General features: G+C 27.2%; 1 protein-coding gene across 5 annotated transcripts; it reads left to right on the top strand.

Annotated features, from left to right (window-relative positions):
- The first annotated feature begins 600 nt into the window (after nucleotides 1-600).
- Nucleotides 601-6,774, top strand: LOC112795778 (uncharacterized). Of its 5 annotated transcripts, none has more exons than XM_029297723.2 (14): nucleotides 601-712; nucleotides 913-1,045; nucleotides 1,293-1,411; nucleotides 1,725-1,805; nucleotides 2,064-2,110; nucleotides 2,606-2,663; nucleotides 2,945-3,058; nucleotides 3,273-3,389; nucleotides 3,950-4,043; nucleotides 4,499-4,587; nucleotides 5,223-5,315; nucleotides 5,467-5,663; nucleotides 5,939-6,146; nucleotides 6,536-6,774. In XM_029297723.2, exons 3-14 carry the CDS (start codon nucleotides 1,330-1,332, stop codon nucleotides 6,586-6,588), a joined length of 1,233 nt encoding a protein of 410 aa, XP_029153556.1. In that variant the 5' UTR covers nucleotides 601-712; nucleotides 913-1,045; nucleotides 1,293-1,329; the 3' UTR covers nucleotides 6,589-6,774. The 5 variants fall into 5 exon arrangements, with proteins under 5 accessions (XP_029153556.1, XP_072090967.1, XP_025693712.1 ...); XM_072234866.1 differs by having other exon boundaries at nucleotides 609-870; nucleotides 972-1,045; nucleotides 3,282-3,389; XM_025837927.3 differs by having other exon boundaries at nucleotides 609-870; nucleotides 972-1,045.
- The last annotated feature ends 12,901 nt before the right edge of the window (nucleotides 6,775-19,675 follow it).

Here is a 19,675-nt window from a genome sequence, read left to right as displayed (position 1 = left end):
CAAAATTTTTATATATTAACATTAACCATACATCCCATACTGCAACAACATATAATCTATGTCCTAGACTACAACGTATTTCACTGCTGCTAATACAATTAACATGGCTACCATGACATAGACCATAAACCCAATACTCCATTTCTTTGAATTTTCTTCAATTGCCAAATTCACTTTGTGCTCCAATTGCTCAAATCTGTTCTTTAGTATCAACATTCTTCTATCTACATCAATGTCTTCCTCGAGTTTCAAGCGAGAAAGTCACAAAAGGGTTGATGTGTCTAATAGAGCAAATACTCAGGGACTGATTTGTCAAATTTTAAAGGTTAGGGTGCGGCTAGTCAATTTAAAAAAAAATAGACCAGAAAGAATATTTACTCAATAAAAAATAATTTTTTTTATTATTAAAAATTTGATATCATATTAGAAAATTATATAATCTAAAAATTTTAAATATATAGAAGAAGTCCGATATACGTAAGCATTTGAACTAAAATTCTTGTATATAGCTCCTCTTTCTCTTCATCTCTTGCTTGAATACATCCAAAAAATAATTCTTAATTTGACTATCTTTAAATCTTTAAATAATAAAAAAATGAAGCGAAACTAAGAAATAGCAAGAGTATGGTGCAGAGTGCGTAGCAAGTAGTACGTACGAATCATCGCATCGCATTGCATTGCACAAAGACCAACGAATGCTGCTTCAGAAAATGTAAAAAGCCACGCTCAGCTCAAAAACTCGCTTCTCATAAAATAGCGTTTTTCCTATTTTTGCTTCTCTTCCCACTCTTCCTCCCCGCGCGGAGAGAAGAGAGAGAGAGAGAGAACGCGATTTTTTCCCTCTTCCACCAAAAATAGCTACGAAAGAGGGTAAAATACTAAAATCCTCTTCCTCTATTTTTCTTCTACTAGGGTTTTCTCTTCCGCCATTGATGGCATCACCCTAAGCTCCCGCCCCTTCTTCTCCACAGGCATTGCTCTCAGATCACTTCCATTCCCCAATTCCGCTCCGATTCCGTCGTTTCTAGGGTTCTCGTCGATCCAGGTAACCTTCTTCTGTTTCTAAGATCATTGTTTCTGGATTTCCGAATGTTAGTTTCACCTACGCTTGTTTTTGCTGCGTCTTGAGGGATTCGTTGATTGGCGATGCATCTGGCGCATTCCGCATTTGACGTTCGCGTTTCGTTGGGTTTTCTGTTTTTACCGATTGTTCTATCGTCGTTGTTGTTGTTAGATCAGAAGAGTAGCTACGAGCTGAAGCTGAAACTGATTTGAATTATTGTGTTGTTCAGATTTGCGGCTTTTTTATTTTATACTTTTTCATTCTCGATGGTATGTTCCCTTGGGATTGGAAGAATGGACGTCATGGCAAAGTTTCTAGCTGCTGGGAGTTTCTCCCAAACCATTGCAGGTAGAAGAAGACCCTACCTCTGAATTTTTATAGTTGTTGTGATTGTGCTTTATGCTTGGGCATTGTTTGTTGTTGGAATTAATATGCTTAATCAAGAACTTAATTATTGCAAGAAAAAACAAAAAAATGGATATAAGTGTCAGCATGATTTAGAAAGTACTGTAGTGCTGTTTGATTCATGTAACCATCCACATTGGTGGGACAATTCTAAAAGTAGGTGAGTGTAAATGTATTTTACTCAGATATCTATTTATGTATTGCTGATGTATTCAATTTCTGATCCATGTCATCTGTTCATGCATGGCTTTGGAAGATGACTTTGGCAGGTCAGCTGCTGAGTATATTTGCAGAGAACTACGTGAGGCAGATGAAGCAAATTTACTTGATGAAGAAGGTTGTCTTGACCTTTTAAATTCAATTCGTGGATTGGCTTGAGAGATATTAGTTTTTATTTTTTATATTTTACTTAATTCATTATGCAATATCTTTTGAATTGATTTTGGTGTTCTAATTTAGTTTTCCGTTATTGCTTTTGGTTTATTTTCATGATGACAATCAATAATTTGTTTGCCTTTCCTGTTGTTCACTATTTATTTATTTATTTTTTGTTTTAAAAATATAATTGATGCCTAAAGGTTTTTTAATGGCACAGATATGCATGTGTATGGTCAGAGTCCTATGACTGATCTATTGCAGCTGGTGAGGTTTGCCACTTCTTTTTCCGTGTTGTCTTATTGATTACTATATGACCCCACTGCCATTTATATATAATATTTCCTGAAAATGGTATGATTGTCAACTGTTTTTATCTTCTGTGCATGTGCATTGTATGAATTGATTAGGAGTACTCTATATTCCTTAAGTAATTTAAGTCAATAAGATACAGTATTGTCTTTTAAGTGTTTGCTTTGGTTAATGTCCTTTGGGCCTTATGGGCTGTAGACTATTCAGTCATTAGTATTTTTATTGTTTAGGAATTCCTCTAAGATGCTGTTGCTATGGTTTTAGGACGATATTTTATTCATTGCAAGCACATAGCTCATCTAACATGGTTTGATGGAACAGTTTCTCCATTTTATGCCAACTTTCTAAATTATGGAATTTATTCGTGTATTTTTTAGATGTCTTCATAAGCAAGCATTGTCTGAAAAGTATATCAAATTATTCGATTAACATTTTGGCATCCTGTTTCAGGTATGCTGTAACTTTTGCAAGAAACCAATCAAGGATAGCCAGTATGCCAGTCATGCAGGTCTGGGGGTCTCTCTTCTCCATCTGTTTTAGAACTTCTCATTATTTCTTTATGTTATATATGAGGATGAGTGTTGGCAATCAGAACATTACAATGCCCTGTTGAATGCTTATAATATTATGCAATTAATTTCTAAATTCTAGATCATTGACTTACAAAGACCATCATATGGTGTTGGCTGTTTAATTGCGCTTTGTTTTTGGTCTCTCTTTGTTATAGAAGTGCTAATATTGATTTTTCTATGTTTTACTCTCACCCCCTTTTCCTCATTTCTTTTTCAGAACTTTGTAGGTCATTAAAGCTTACAGAACAAACTAGCTTGGAGCTTGATGGCAGCACAGGGAATCGAAAACCTCCCAGGAAAGAAAAGAAAAAGTTATCAACTTCATGTGCACGTATCCTTACATTTGCCTTCTCTGTATTGTTTTAGTGTTTGCTTAATGTTCTGTTGATTTTCAGTTATTTTCAAAATTGCATCTTTCAAAAATTGCATTCTGGATTTCTTGAATGTGATTTCCTCTTAATGGGAGCTTTTCAGTTATTTTGCCCCCATTCTAATCCTAGGTATTCATAAAGTTATTTTGTGCCTCGTAACCCTAATAAACCAAGCTGCTGCAGTTCGGGAGCAGAGGAAATATGAATCTATGGATAATATTGATACTGGTGCATCACAATCACCCTTGAACAGTCAAGTCAGAGTGACTGCCTTCTCAAATGTAGCGAAAGGTAAAACCCCTTGTATTAAGTTCCACTTTTCTGATTTTGTGCAATTCTCACAAATAGTTTGACCTGTGTTTTTCGAAGATCCTCACTTATTTTGGCCATGTTGCTATCTATAATAAGTTTTCCTAAGGTTAAGTCAATTTATCAATGATTTGTTTGGAAAAGATAAGGGTACGCTGGTGTTATTCCAATTTTTAGTTAGTATGTCTTGATGTTTTAACTTCTTATGTTGACTTTCACTTTGAATTTTGAACCGATAAACGAACAAATAAAGTCACTTGTGCACTTTAATTTCAATGCTTTTATGAAACTAAAAATTAGCCTCCTGACTTTCTTGTATGTGTTCTCCCATGAAAATATGTTTCTGCATTAAGAGCTTTACCTTGGCATTCAAAATTTGACCTAAAACCTCTGGTAATATCTTTTAACATAGATATCTTTTCCTCTAGTTGTTACAATTTTGGTCATTTAGACAATTAACTTCTTATGATGCCATAATATTGATTTGCTAAAAGCTTGCTTCATTTTAGATCCAATTTACATAGGGCACTTATATTCTGCAGATGCGACACCTATGATGGAGGATACAAGAACTAATCCTGGAAATAGAGATCACCCAGCTTCTGTAATGAATCCTCCAACTAAACGTCGTAAAGCGTATGCTTTCTTAGTTCTTCTGACATTTATAGGTTTTTTTTTGGGCAGTTTGATTATTTTGATATCGTTGAAATTGATATTGTGCCCCAAAAATATAATGCTGTTTGGAGGACTCTTGTGAATTTGAGCATCTTTGCTGGCATAAAAGGATCATATGAGAGAAATGCAGCAGCAAAGCCTTTTCCCACTAGATGAACATGTCTTACATCTTAACTCCATGTTTATGACCAGTGTGCCACCCTTTTTGGAACATCATAAAGTGATAAACTACAATTAATGGGACTTCTTTACCCTAACTGTCTTTAATTTTGATCCCTGAATATAAAATCCTGTCTATAAAGGATAACTCACATGTTTGTTTAAAAATTAAGTTTGGAATTCAGTATTTCTTCTTTTACCTTTTTTTACACATCTTCCTTTCACCTCATTACCTTGTATTGTTACCTTGGTTGCAGGACAGCCAGCACATATCTACCTTTACCCGAAACTCATGTAACAGAATATGGAGTGACAAAAACTGCGAGCTTCACAGATGGATTTACATGTAAGTGTGCCACTATGCATGTCGGAGTCATTTGTTCTTGCCATAGTTATCAAAATGAGTTTTTTTCCAATAAGAATCATAAGCTTTTGACTAAAAATTATCATTTTAAAGTTAAATTGTACTTGATGTTAGAATACAGTTAAGAAATTTGTTTCCATTGTATAGCATTGTTGAAAGTCTTTAGTTTTCATCCCAGTGTTTCATTATTATAGTTTGTTTAAAAGTTCAATCTACTAGTGCAAACAAGGAAAATGATAGTTTTTAAAAATGTATGAGACCATTCATGGGGAAGGGGTTGTGGAATGTATTATCTGTGATGCATGAAATCATTGATGAAGGATATGGATGTGGACTGTGCTTCAGTAGAATTCAAATTATCATTAGATGCACTAGATTTTCGCCAGGTAGATGTGATCAAGCTTCAATACATTGAATGCCAGAGCCTGAATCATTATTCAAAATCAATAAATATCATCAAAGTTAAAATTTACTCTGCAAAAAGTCTCTTGTAAAAGTATCTGTTAGCTATGTAATTTTCCCTCAAAACTAAAATTTCATTTCCTTCTAAAACTTTTTATATGGACACTGGCCATGGGAAGGATAGCCTAATCTTTTTTCTCCCTGAATCCATTCAGGCAAGGATTTGCTTGACAGAACTGTTTCTGAACATGAAGACCTCAACCAGAAAAACCTTGGGCTGGTCCATGAGCAACTCCCGGCGAAGAATGGTATAGAGGCTAACAAAATATATTTTAGTTTACCAATTCATGAACCTTATTGTAGCTTGTGGGAAGGAAGCCCTTTCCTGAAACATTTATTCTCTGAGATTCCTCAGTGTTGAATGCTTCCATTTATTCTTATATGATTGTGTTCAATTAGATTTTCCTGCACCCCTTGCTACAAAGATATATTATTCACAAAGGAGAAATCGATTGCGTGCTTCAATTCGTCATCTATATTTCCAGAACATGTGTGAGGAATTACATCATGATGTAAGTCAAAAGATGTCACCAGTACAAGATTCAAGTCAAATGAACCCTTCATTTGAAAGAATGGATAATGTGCCGAACAAGGAGGTGTGCCATTCTTCACTTGTTATTTAATATTGATTTTTTTTCGTTACAGGTTTTGAATCTTGTGTTCTTAATGTTGCTTAGGTGCAATCTAATGTCATAGTTGTAAACATTTATCATTGTTTTATCTTTTGGTCATTCTAAAAGCAAGGAGGAATTATGTTGTATGCTCCACTTGCTGGTTGTAACTTCCTGCTTGAATGCTAAAGACCCTCTCTTTTCACATGCTCTTGACCAAAAGCTCTTTTTTTCCCTCCTTTTTTCCCCCTGGAAAACAGAGCAATTCACCAGCCTTGTGTCAGGCACAAAATTCTTGTCAGATTCTTGCAAAAAGCTCAGAAATATCCATGCTTAAAGAAGGTCCGCCAAGTGGTGGCTTGTCGAATCAGTTTCTTGTTGATAATGTTTCAAGGTCTGCAGCTACCCATACGGGTTTGACAAGAAGCAACTTTCTTTCAAAACCTTATTCTTTTGCTAGCAACACAGGTAATATGTTATTAAGTTGTTTTATTTGGTCTTACTGTTATACCAAGCTGCTTATGCTGATCATGACATGTGCTAAATTAAGTCAATTCGGCAATTATCAAGAGAGTATCTCTAGCTATAAGTGGGTTCACAGCATTTTGGTACTAATTAATTATTACGTAACTAGTTTTGAAGCACAAACTTTGACAAGGAGCAAACAGATATGTTGCAGCACCTTTGTTGCATTTGGATAAGCCACATAACATTTAGTTGTTATAGTTAGTGTGTTTGAGTGAGAGAGTGTGTTAGAGTGTGTGTGTTTTTTTTTTATTTTTTTATAGTTGTAGTAGTTGTATTAATATTATGGGAAACTTAGATGCTATAGAAGTGACGTGGGCTTGGTTTTGTAGGAAATCCTCTCGGAACAATACAACAACCAAACGGGAGTGTTCCTGTGATTTAGTAACTTCGATGGGATTTTTTTGCTAGGCGGTACAGGTAACCAATACGAGGTTAGGATTTAGCTCCATTTTTGAAGCTGATAGAGTAAATTACTCAAATTGTGCATCCTGTCATCTACTCTGTAAATGAAACTTACCTTTGTTATATAATGGTTGGAAATGAAGAAATTATTAATTCTGTGTTCAAATTTCGTGATTTTGTTGCTGACTCCCGAAAGTTGGGTTTCTTTTTCTAATCTGATTAACTTCATAACAATTTGGACCTTTTAATAAAATGGAAGGCAGAATGCTTGGTGGCAACAGGCACGCTGGCATCATTCATGTTATTACAAGATTTTCCAATATAAGTAAATTTTCTTATTTTTAGAGTATTCTCAAAAGCAAAGCAAGATTATGTCTTTAGATGATATGCTCTATGTGATTTATCCAGGATCAAGTGTTGCTAAATTTGCAAGTACAGCAAATTTTGCAACCATTCCGAGTATTCAGAAAAGTATATCCTAAATGAGCTGTTAGGAGGATTCTGTCTTCCCCCTTCCGCCCCCTCCTCTCATTCCCCCCCCCCCCCCCCTTTTAAGATTCCATTCTTTGTATTAGCAGTTCAAGGCACAGATAGTAAGGCTTTTTGTGGAAATTGTATTGTGACAGAAGATATAAAATTCAGAGACAAAAGATAAATAAACATTAGCTTGAATGATATATACCATATATGGAAAACTGTTGAAAGATAAATAAAAAGGTTATTGATAATTTAAGGAAAAGATAAAATCAGTGTTGTTCAAACACTTTGTCATGCTTAAATCAGTGTAATTGGCTACTATGTATTAGTTTATCTAAATGAATACAGTAGATGTTTTGGATTAAAGATAGAATATTAAAATTTAAAAAAGTTCTTTTTGTATATGTATTTAAGAAATGTAAGTTTTCAATTGATATTAATTTTAACATAGTTTAAACAAGGAATTAATTAATAAGTGCCTTTAGGACATTTGTTTTGAAATTTTTAAAGCATTAAGTGTATTAGAAATATTAAAAACTTGAATTTTCAGTAATTATTTTATTTATTTTACTGCTTAAACAAGTACTTCTTTCACAAATGTACCAAAGGGCATTTGTTAATCAAACTCCTAAAACCATAGTTACTTTTTTTTTCCTTTTCCCGAAATGGAGCTCACAACTCCATCCACACCTCCATGCGTGCAAACGCATTATTACTAATAACAGTTCTTTAAAAACTTAGATTTCTTATCTTTAAGCAAGCATAATACAATAGCTCGTTGATATTTTGCGCAATTTCATGCTTGAGGGGAACAAGAAGCATATCTGCAAATGCTATGAATATTCACATTTTGGTTACTCATGGAAGATTCGAATGAAGTGGAGAATTGGTGCTCCAATTCAATGAGGAATCAATTATTTCTCTTCTTTCAAGCTTTTGGGAGCTTGGTGGGATAAGTAGTTGCTGTGACAAAATGCCAATAGCAATTATAATTATCATTAGTGGCCCTGTTATGGTATGTGATAATAACAGAAAGAGACTCCCTTTTTGTCCGTTGTGATGGGAATATGTTGATCATGATCCATATCTTTTTTATTATCTTGGAAACCAGTTTTGCTCTTTATTAACCCTGCTTTTTGGAAAAAAAAAAAGACAGCATTTCCAATATATACTGTTTAGTGTCCAATGAAAAATAAAGAACTGTCAGGATAATTTATTTTTACGTACCTGTCTCACTATCTGTTATGACAGGATAGCTTTCATAATTTTTATTTAATGATAGTACAAAGATTATTTACATTCTGATACATGAAAATTAATCTATTAAGAAATTGACCCATATCCATCAGAGGAATACAGGATAATGACACCACTCCACAAACCACAATGGAACATTATGGTAGGTTTTACTTCACCTGGCGTCTCCAATGGTGGTGAAGAGTAGTAGGTGCTGTATACGGTGCCTACTTTTTCTCTTTCTGCCGCCTTCGTGCGTTTCACCCTCTTATCTGCATTTTTTTAATCACAATTTAGATTTGATTTTGCTGCACTAGAGAGTTTTCTCTAATGAAAAAAGTGAATAAATTGGTCCTTTTTTGGAAAAGTAAAACTAACAATATTTATAATTATTTTTTATATTTATAATTATAATTCAAGATGAACAAGAAAAGTTTAACTGTACTAATATCAAGTCGTTTAAAGCAACACTAGATACTTGGTGGTTTTGGAGAAAAAATAAAAATAAAAAAATAGGAGAAGTCATCAAGTCCGAGTTGAGTTAGTGGATTCGAGTTAATAGAATATATCTATAAACAACCAGAAAAAGATAACTCAATTGTTAACGCAATGAAATGGACATGCATATGATCATAGTCCAAAAATATCTCTAAGGTAGCATCAATAACCACATAGCATCACGTAAATGCTTCACATGTTGGGTCTCTTAAAGCAAATATAGAAAACCTTTTTATACGCAAAAATTTATCGGTCAAAATAATTAGTTGATTTCTCTGGTTAAATAAGTATTAAAAATCAAATTTTATTTTTACATATAATAATTTATTGATTATAAACAAATCTTTAATAATTTGTACTTGATATACAAAATTTGAAATCACATGACTATTTTAGTTATTTTGTATAATATCTTAGTTCTATTTATATTTATCAAAACATAATACATGACATTATATTAGTGTCTTGTACATAATATTAAACACAATACACAAAAAATAATTTTTAGTATTTTTGTTCTATTGTCTGAGTGTTAGTGTCATATTCTATCTTGTCTCAAAAAACAAACTGAGTTTAATAAAATTCAGAATCAATTTTTAATCCATCAAACAGAAGAATGCGGTGAAAACCAAAAAACAAAAAAGAAAATTATACTGTATTATTATTTTATGAGTAGGAGTTAGAGGAGGGACAAGACATCATCATGGTTTGGGAGAAAGATACATTGATTCATGAGTTATATTGCCGCCATAGAATTATTGTCTCAACTGTTGCATGGCCTTCCCTTTCTTTTCTGATCAGCTTGATACTTATGAAACTCTGTTGTCCCCTACATATATACACATGTATGTGGTCCTTTCCATCCTTTTGTCTTCTCTTTTAGTTGTTATTCATTGCCTTTGCTTCTTTTAACTTATCTCCAAATTGATCAACACAAACTAAAACGAACTATATCTTTAATTTAATTTATTATTAGAATATTGGATTGGATAATATAGGGAACTTGTCTTTTTATAGGAATAATGTTATTTCAATTTTCAGCATAGAAGCTATGTTCAGACCTTAGTGAGAATATAGTTTTGGTCTTAACCATGTCACAAGATATTTTCTGCTTCCTATTTTGTTCATTTCTGAATAGTAATGTGTATGTATCTTCTTTTTAATTTTCTATTGTCCATTACCAATTTCTACACGTCACTTTTCTCTTTTTTTTTTTCACGTATATTTCAATTAACTAAAGGAATGAGATAACGCAATATTATTATTATTTATCAATATTAATTAATTAGCATAGAAAGATGACATCAATTCATCAAACACGGACTTCAAATTCAAATAACCACTACTGAACTAATGCATTATTTAAATTACATGTATTATTTTTTATTTTTACATTAAAAACTAAAAAGAGCCTTCTGAAGTCAGTAACTTGTATTTCTATCATGTCTTTTTATTTAATTTAAATAAATAGTTTGTTGTGAGATGAATGGTTTTATGACCTGAGATGTTTATTATTTCTAGTATTCAAATGATTATTTTGGATAGTATAAGTGATGTTCATTTTGTAACTCAATAGTCTATTGTACACATTATATACTCAGACCATTGACTCCCTAGTAATATTATATATATATATATATATATATATATATATATATATATATATATATACTAAAGGAAATGCTTTCTCATATATTATTGAGAAATGGAATTTGTTATAGAGTAGTTAAAAGAAAATATACAATACTAGGTCTTTATTTCTTTTAGAATTGTGTTGACTCCTATATTTATTCATTTAAAATTAAAAGTTTAATTTTAATACTCTAAAAAAATATTTTATATAATTATATAATTATATTTATTCTTTTAAAAGATTATTTTTATAATTAACATAAAAGATAGTAATTATATTCATTTTTTTAGATAATTATTTATTATTATAAAAAATAATTATTTTACTAAAATAAATAATATTATATAATTAAATACACGTATAAATTTATTTTATATAATATATAAAAATTAAATTCTCAAAATTAAATAACACTATGTTTTGTTTTCTATATAAACTGATAAAATCTCCAATTATTATTCAACTACTCTCCACGTCCCACGTTGACACACCATTTTATGCAATTCAAGGGGTGGAAAACATGTTGCTTTCTTTAGTATTATTTAATTATTATTAGAAAACCTTTATTTATCAACGTAACTACGTATTAACGTTATTTTCACAAAATTTTATTTGTAAGAATTTATTTGTGTGAATTTTTAAAAAAATAAAAAAATAAAAAAAATTTATATTTAAATATTTTATATAAAAATATTTATTTATTTATTTATTTATTATATTAAAAAAATTTTAAGTAAAACAATTTTTTAAAAAAGATATAAATTATAATTTTTTAAAAAATAATTAATATTTTATTTTTATTATTAAAATTTTTAAAATACACTAAAAAATAAAATAAAATTTATTTAAAAAATCTTATTCTAACAATTTAATAGTACCTAAAAAAGTTCTAATTCCTTATTTTATAAGTCCAATATTTATTCAATACTTCATGTAAGCTTCCCTGCATTTCCCTTAATTATTGTCTTGGTCACGCACAAACTAAATAGGTATATATACTAATATCATCAAATAACATATTATTTTCTTCAAGCAAATGCAATGTGAGAATATATATATATATATATATATATATATATATATATATATATATATATATATATATATATATATATATATTGGTTGGCTAGTATATTTTATTTAACTATAAAATTACAAGGATATGCAGTGATGAATTTTAAAAAAATATTAATAGTGGAACAAAATATATATAACATTAAATAAAATAAAAGAGATAAGATAGTAAAGTCAAATTTAATAATATAATAAAAATAATTATATAAAATTTTTATGTATTATTTAAGATATTTTAAATTTTAGTGGGAATATTTGTGCCCACAAGTACAGGAATGTATCCATCCTTAAACATATATTTAGATTATTAAGTAAAAGAAATTTTGTCTCAAAAAAATACAAAATTTATGTTTTTGATATATCTATATATTATGCATTAGTTGAATTAAAAATTTTAAAATTTTATTAATAGTAATTTTAATATGTGTTTTTAAGATATATTGCTAAATCTTAAAGTTGGACTAAATAAAAATGGTTTTGACTTGTCAAATTCAAAAAAAAAAGAACTAATTATAATTGTCTAGGATGTTGGAAGAAAGATATTATTATCCTTATAAATTAAATAACAAATGTAAGTATAAAAGGGAGTAAATAACTATTTTTAATCATAAAAGATTTAAGCACAGATAAATATACTTAAAAAAATAAATTTAATATTATATTTACGGAATGAATTTGGATCAATTGATAAAATTATTTTTTATCTTTAATTTTATAAGTGTGACTAAAAATAAATAATAGAAAAAACAATTAAAAATAAGATTAAATACTAAATATCATCCGATTTTTTTTTACGGAAGAAGATTCACTCTCTCACTAACATTCTCCTTCCTTAAAAAAAATGAGAGCAGCCAAGACTCGGTAATTTATTATTTATTCTCACTCATTCTATTATTTCACTAACACATTTTTATAAAGGTAACTACTCTAATAAAAATATTAATATATTTCTGTAATAATTTTAATTTAAAAAATATAATTTATTTATTTTATCATATTTTAAATACAAATAATATTTTTATAATATATAAAAATCAAATTTTAGAATTTATCATTTAATAATCAAAATAAAATATTTTTATACAATGACAATTATAAAATCTTCATAAAAATATTCACTTTTAATAAATACATAAAAAAATATATTACAAAAACCGAAATAAAATGGTGAAAAAAGAAAGGAGGAGGAGGCACAATAGTCGTTTCATGGAAACATGTTTCTTTCGTCTCTCTTTCTAATTTTTGGTGACGTTTTCACTACTCTTCATCAAAGGAAAAGTACGCCAACTTATTACCAATAATAATTAATTATTATATTTTAAATACATGTATAAGGAGACATATCCAAAAAATACATATATAAAGATACTTTTATTAGACACAACCATTAAAAAAATATTTTTATTAGACACATTTACGTAAAGACACTTTCTTTAAACACAATCATAAAAAGAATTAGCAGATGTTAACAGAAATATTATTGATAACTTAGCGGGATTGTTCATCAAAATACTATGCTAGTGCAACAACCACTCGGTCATATATATGCAAAACAAAAATACTTCCTTCACTTTATTTTCTTTTTCCTTCTTGCTTTGTTCTGAGTTGGACTAATTTGTTGCCTTGACAATTTGTTAATTTTTATTTACATTATATTTTAGAAGAAATATTAAAAGATCATTAGAATTTATTTTTTTAGCTATCACTTAATTATTAATTTAATTTTTTTAATTTATTTTTTTATCTAATAATCTAACAACGTATTTTATTATATACTTGTAAATATTGATGGTTAAAAATAGTAAATTTTTATTATTCTCTAATATTTTTTTATATTTTATTGCTAGTTACCCTATTTCTATTGTTGTCATGCCAACATTAACAAAATGCGAAAAAGCTGAACAGGAAAGTGAGACTTGAGATTAGGAATGATTTTTGTGTTAGGTTAGATTAAAGATAATTTTAAAATTTTTAATAATTTTTTAAAATTTAGATAATTTTATCGATTAAAATCTATTTTTTAATTTTTATAGATATAACATTATTTTTTGTTTTTTAATAAATAAATTTATCTATATATAAATTTTTTTATAGTAAAAAATAACTATTTACTCTTATAAAAAGCACAGAGATGACATGCCATGAATGATAATAAATTGAGCGTGTAAAATAAGAAAATAGGGTGTTATATATATCGAATTAATCAAAGTGGTTGAGGAAAATAATGGGTCCTAATAATAATAAGAATGCAATGAAAGGCATTGTTTTTGCGTGGAAATTTAAGAATGGTGGGGAACTCTACCTAATGCTAAGTTGTGGTATGAAGTCTACGAGTTAAGACCAATTGCAATTAAAACCTTTATCCACCACATTTGATTTGGACAATGACATACACAATAATGTTTAATTTCTTCTTCATTGTTTTGATCAAATCCACAATAATAATGCTTTCACTGACACTAAGCTTGTGATGTCATTCATTGATCTTTACTCAACTCTCTAAATTTTATTTTACTTTTTAAAATCATCCATGTTTAATTGTTTATATGGTTTCATGAAAATTTAATCAGTTTGATTTAAGTAACTTTATTTGATAATAGATTTTTATATAAACTTTAAGTAGATAACTTTTTTTTTCTTTGCATAAAGTCCAAATAGCAAAACTATTTTAACATTGCTTTTTTAACTAAATTATTCAAATATAGAAGGTTAATTTTGACATAATTATTTTTCAGAAGTATTTTTTTTTTAGTTTAAGAGTTATCTGAAATAAAATTGTAAAGAATAGGTTGGAGACATGATATTGCTATTATTCTCTTATTTCGGGTTTTTAATGTTTCGAATTTGTTATTGTCAATGGTGGGAGGTGTACTGACAAGAACGCCGACGCTCAAGTTAGCATAGATTATAGGAGGAATTAAGACAGAGATCATACCTGAGTTCACGTATTTAGAGGAGTGCATATATTATGAAGTTACGATGTTACAAGATTTTTTTATATGGGTTGTTTTTTCATGAAATACTCTTGTCATAAAATGCTTAATATCTTATTATAGTTATAGTCTCTCCTCATATGATGCTCTTAGACCTATATATAGTTAATGTTATAATATTGTCCTTTAATAGTGGAATGATAATTAAAATATAACAATTAATCTCATAAAATTGAGTTATTAGATATTAGAATGACTTATGAGAAGTTAGTATCCTCTTTGTAATATATTTTTAGAATTTGAGAGAATACTTAATCATCAAACCGATTTCTTGGACCTTCTTATACTTTTTGAATTCGATTTTTAATGTTGGATTTATAAAAATATTTCATTAATTACATGATAAATAAATTATTACTTTAAAAATAATTTTAATATGTCAATTTTCTTAAACCCACCTACTTGTTGTTCGAAAACCTAAGAGATGAACAATGCTAATGCTCGAGTTGGTGAGAACTCAAAGGTTTGTTAATTGAAATTATAACAAAAATAAAAAGTGCTAAAATAAAATAATCATATATATGCACACATGATAGAAATTGAACCGATAAATCTCGAGTTGTTGAGTTGTTTTGTTTTGTTTGTTTGTTTTCTTTTTTTTTTTTATTGCTATGTATCAATAGAATATTGTGCATTCTTGTATGTTGATTTTATTCAATTTCAAAGATATGATGATGTAAATATGCGTTTCTATTTTGTTGGGTTGCTTGTTAATGAAGGTTCAATTTTGATTTGTTTGTTTGTGGATGAACTAGTTATTATTATCATGAAAGATGCTACAACAATTGATAAAATGATAACGATCGATAAAATATGTGCATAATTTAAGATTATTATTTGATTATAATATTATAGATTTATACCATTGTTATTATTAGAACTCAGGAAAATATTAAGTGAATAAGTTTTTTTTAATAAAGGTTTTAAACGTTATCACTTTTCAATTTATTTTTTTAATCTTCATTTTCAATAGAAAAATTATTTCACAATCAACGTAAAAATTATACGAAAATAATTTACAATTTTATTAAAATTATTATAAAATTTTTTTGTACAAATAACGCATAACATAAAAGAGAAGGAGAAAAAAATGTTAAAAACAAAAAATAAAATAAAAAAGAGAAAAAAAAAGAAAAGGAAAAAGAGAAAAAAAATTTAAAAATAAAAACTAAGTTGAAAATCTAGTTGAAAAAAGATTTACTCGGCTAACAGTACAGTCAGTTTACATAAATGGGAGATACTTGAATAAAGATGCTTAAAACGTTCTTTTTTAAAAATGTTTATTATTAACTAAAATTTAATACATATAATTGGTTAAATTATATTATTTTTTTAAAATTAGATCAGACAAATTGATTTGGTCAAAAAATCAGTAAACCAAACCTTAAACCGATTTAATTTAATATTTTTTAATAGAAAATGACTACAATAATCTTATTATAAAAAATGACTAAAATATTTTTATTATATATTTTTTAATTTTAAAAATCTTAAATTCTAACCCTATAATAATACAGAAAAAAAAATTAGAATTTAGAGTATATATATATCTTTATCTTTATCTTTATAGTAATACAAATGGGGAGCTCATTTGCTGACGTGGCGGTCATACGTTGAGTCTGAGAGTTTATTTGCTTAGGTGTCATCACTAGAAATTTTTAAATTTATATTTATAAATTATAAATTATTATTTGTTTAGGTTGTTATTTTCAAATTTTAAGTTTGGGTTGTTTTACTTAGGTGGTTATTTTTTAAATTTTAAATTATTTTATTTGTTTGGATTGTTTTACTTAAGTTGTTATTTTTTAAATTTCAAATTTGATTTAAATTAAAGTCAATCAAATTTAAAAAATTTTAGTTATGAGTCAACTATAAAAGTATAAGTTATGAGAGATGTAAAGCACCACAATTTAAAGTACATCAATCCATTTTTTTACATATATTCAAAATCTCTCTACTTATTCCAATGGCTGGTATTCATAAAATTGCAGACATCAATTCTACCATCGACAATTTGTGTGTACGTATACGAGTGATACGGTTATGGACAATACCAAGTTACGAAAATTCTCCATTGCCATACTCAATTGAGATGGTTTGACTTGATGAAAAAGTGAGTTTTCTACTAATATTTTTCTATTTTATTTTAAATTTATATTATTTATATTTTAAATTTATTTGTTTATTCTCATCTAAACGTTCTTTGATTTTTGTTCATCAATTCTATTTTATTTTATTTTGCATGTTCTGTAGTCTTTGACAAGGAGGCAAAACAAGTTCTAGAAAAGAGTTGTGTAGAGATACTTGATCCACTCCTATTGGTAAGTTCTAACCAATATTTATTTCTAAAAATATTAGTGAAGATATTTTTAATGGTAATTTTTATATTATTTATTATTAATATATTATGTAATACCCTGCAGAAAGAAGATCTATGGGATACACCTACACTTTTTTTCAACCTAATTGACAAGACCTTTCTCTTCATCGTTGAAGTTCAAATATCTGATTATCCATATTTTTCACCTTCTTATAAAATTAAGAAGATGACTGATAATCCATATTTTTCACTTTCTATTAAAAATCAGTTTATTTTTCTCTTCTTTGGTCATTAGTAGTATCTAATTTTTAAATAATAATTAATAACTAATTATAATTTTAGGATGTTGACTACATCGATGGTTTGCTTCCAATTTCAAATACATCCTCAATCATTGAAGGAAAAAAAGTAGAAGGTGCTAAGGTATTTGTTCAAAAAATGAATCTTTTTTTTATTTATTTTCTCAAAGTTAGATCTTTATTTTATTCAAAAAAATATTATTGAGATAAAATTAAAGGTGAGAATGAAGTCTTTAATTTAACGTAGTATTTTGTACAGAATTTGTTACTTGAATTCTCCAATGAAGTTGCGGACAATGATGAATCCGAAGTATTGAAAAATGCTATTACACCAGCCAAGCGACTATCCTCGGAGTCGGAAGATTCGAAGGTGCAAGGAGATATCTCAATCTGCAAGAAGATCAAGATTGGGAATGAAACTTGAGAATTTGGATGCACGTATTTTAGAATCCCTTCTAGAGTCTATCTAATAGAATAATTTCAAGTATATGTTTGTTTTGGTAGAAACATTATTTTTTCTTAAGTTGTTATTTTTCTTTTGGTTTTTTTCAAATTATACGTTTGAAATTTAGAATTTTTTTAAATATAAATTGAAGTTATTTGGTTATTGCTTGTGGTTTTATTTTTAATTCTATTCACACTGTTGATATTCTGTTAATTTCTAATTTAGTATTTAATGTCATAAAGTTATAAATTTCTCATATGAATTATTGTTGATACAATTAAGTTAGTTATTGATTTTTAATGTGTATTTATTTAAAAAAATCTAATTATAATTTTTAATTAAAGTATTATGTTTAAAATTTTAAATTTGAATTCAAATAAACTTTTTTTTTTAATTTTAAGTAAGCAATTGAGTTTGAAAATATTTTTTAAAATTTTATATAATTTATAAGCTATTATACTAATTACAAAAGATTATATTAAAGTAAATAGAATTATCAGTTTTATTAAAATGTGAGGTTATTTATATTATTTAAAAAAAATTAATTTTACATTCTTCTATATTTAATTCTGTTTTTAATATAGTTTTGATAAAATTGAATTAATTTATAAAATTTTATTTAAAAATTTAAAATTTGTACTAGCTAATTAAGAAACTCTATTTAAAAATTTTAAATTATTTGCTTAGATTGTTTTACTTAGGTTGTTATTTTTAAAATTTTAGGTTGTTTTGCTTAGGTAGTTATTTTTTAAATTTTAAGTTATTTATTTAGATTTTTATTTTTTAAATTTTAAGTTATATACATATTACTCTTTTAAATCATAAATTATTATTTACTTAAGTTGTTACTTTTTAATTTTAAATTATTTGCTCATAAATTAAAATTTTTGAAAAAATTAATTTAAATTTATTAAATTAAATAAAGATAGTATTTAATTATTTAAATTTTTCTAAGATAAATTTTATTTATAAATTAAATAACAACTTTTGTCGTATAAGATCTCTACCATGTTTAATACGTATTAGTTATAGTTAAGAAAACACATTTTTTAAAATCTGTTGATTTTTTTTATTTGAACGATATATTTAAAACTTTGAATATTTATTTTATCTACAAATTTAATTCAAATTTAAATTAAAGCCAATCAAATATAGAGAACCTTTATCTTTATAGTAATACAAATAAAAATCTTATATGCTAACGTGGTGCTCATATAAAAATCTTTATCTTTGAACTCAATGTGGGTAACTTTATGATTACACATTATGAGTATGTGGTTAATTTAAACCAATATACCGATGTGCACATACTTTCAGAATTATCAAGTATCCCACGAGATGGATTTAATTTTGTGAGTTTTGACACTCTCAATACTCTTGAGTTCGATTATACGTATTTGGTTGGTAAGTTTATTGTTTTAGAAAAAGTATAATTCATGGATAAAATTATTTATTTTATTGATAATTTCGGTTGTATTTTTTACTTAACAAACTTATTGATAACAATATTTTGTTATTTTAATCCATTTTAGATGTTATTGAATATTATAACAACTTGAGTTTTTGAAAATTGAATAATGCGTTATTCAAAATTTATTATATTTGTTGAGAATTTTAATTAAAAAAATTATCTTTTTAAAAGTAATTAAAATTAAATTTTATGATATTTTAAGTTTAAAATTCATTAAGATTTTTAAACTATTTTTATTATAATGAGATATTTAAAAAAAATAAAAAAATAAAAATTATTATTAATTAAAAGAGAATCATTTATTTGGCTTTCGATCAATGTGAAAAAAAAAAGCCAAACGTAGCTTATAGTTATCGTATATATATAACACTTCTTTGGACTTCATTCATTCATTTCACCGAATAGGATTTAAGAAAGAAAGAAAGGAGTTGAGAATGAGAGAGAGACAAAAGCTTGCATGAGACAATCATCAAGATGTTGTTATTTTTTAAAAAATACTTGGTTTTATCTTTATAAAATAAAATAAATAATTAATTATTAATTTTTAAATTGTAACTATTTCTTTAATAAAAAATAATTTATAAAGTGTGTTTAAAATTTTATGAATTTTTTAATTTTTAA

The sequence above is a fragment of the Arachis hypogaea genome, chromosome 4, assembly GCF_003086295.3.
Source record: "Arachis hypogaea cultivar Tifrunner chromosome 4, arahy.Tifrunner.gnm2.J5K5, whole genome shotgun sequence".
In the NCBI taxonomy this organism is placed as follows: domain Eukaryota; kingdom Viridiplantae; phylum Streptophyta; class Magnoliopsida; order Fabales; family Fabaceae; genus Arachis; species Arachis hypogaea.
Note: the sequence above shows the minus strand (reverse complement) of the source record. Positions and strands in the feature narration are given on the sequence as shown.

Bases quoted from the DNA above. Each gene is read 5' to 3' on its own strand.
- LOC112795778 (XM_029297723.2), top strand. From the start codon at position 1,330: ATGGTATGTTCCCTTGGGATTGGAAGAATGGACGTCATGGCAAAGTTT. The intron at 1,412-1,724 runs GTAGAAGAAGAC...TGGCTTTGGAAG, and splicing joins TTTCTCCCAAACCATTGCAG to ATGACTTTGGCAGGTCAGCT. The intron at 3,059-3,272 runs GTATCCTTACAT...TAATAAACCAAG, and splicing joins GTTATCAACTTCATGTGCAC to CTGCTGCAGTTCGGGAGCAG.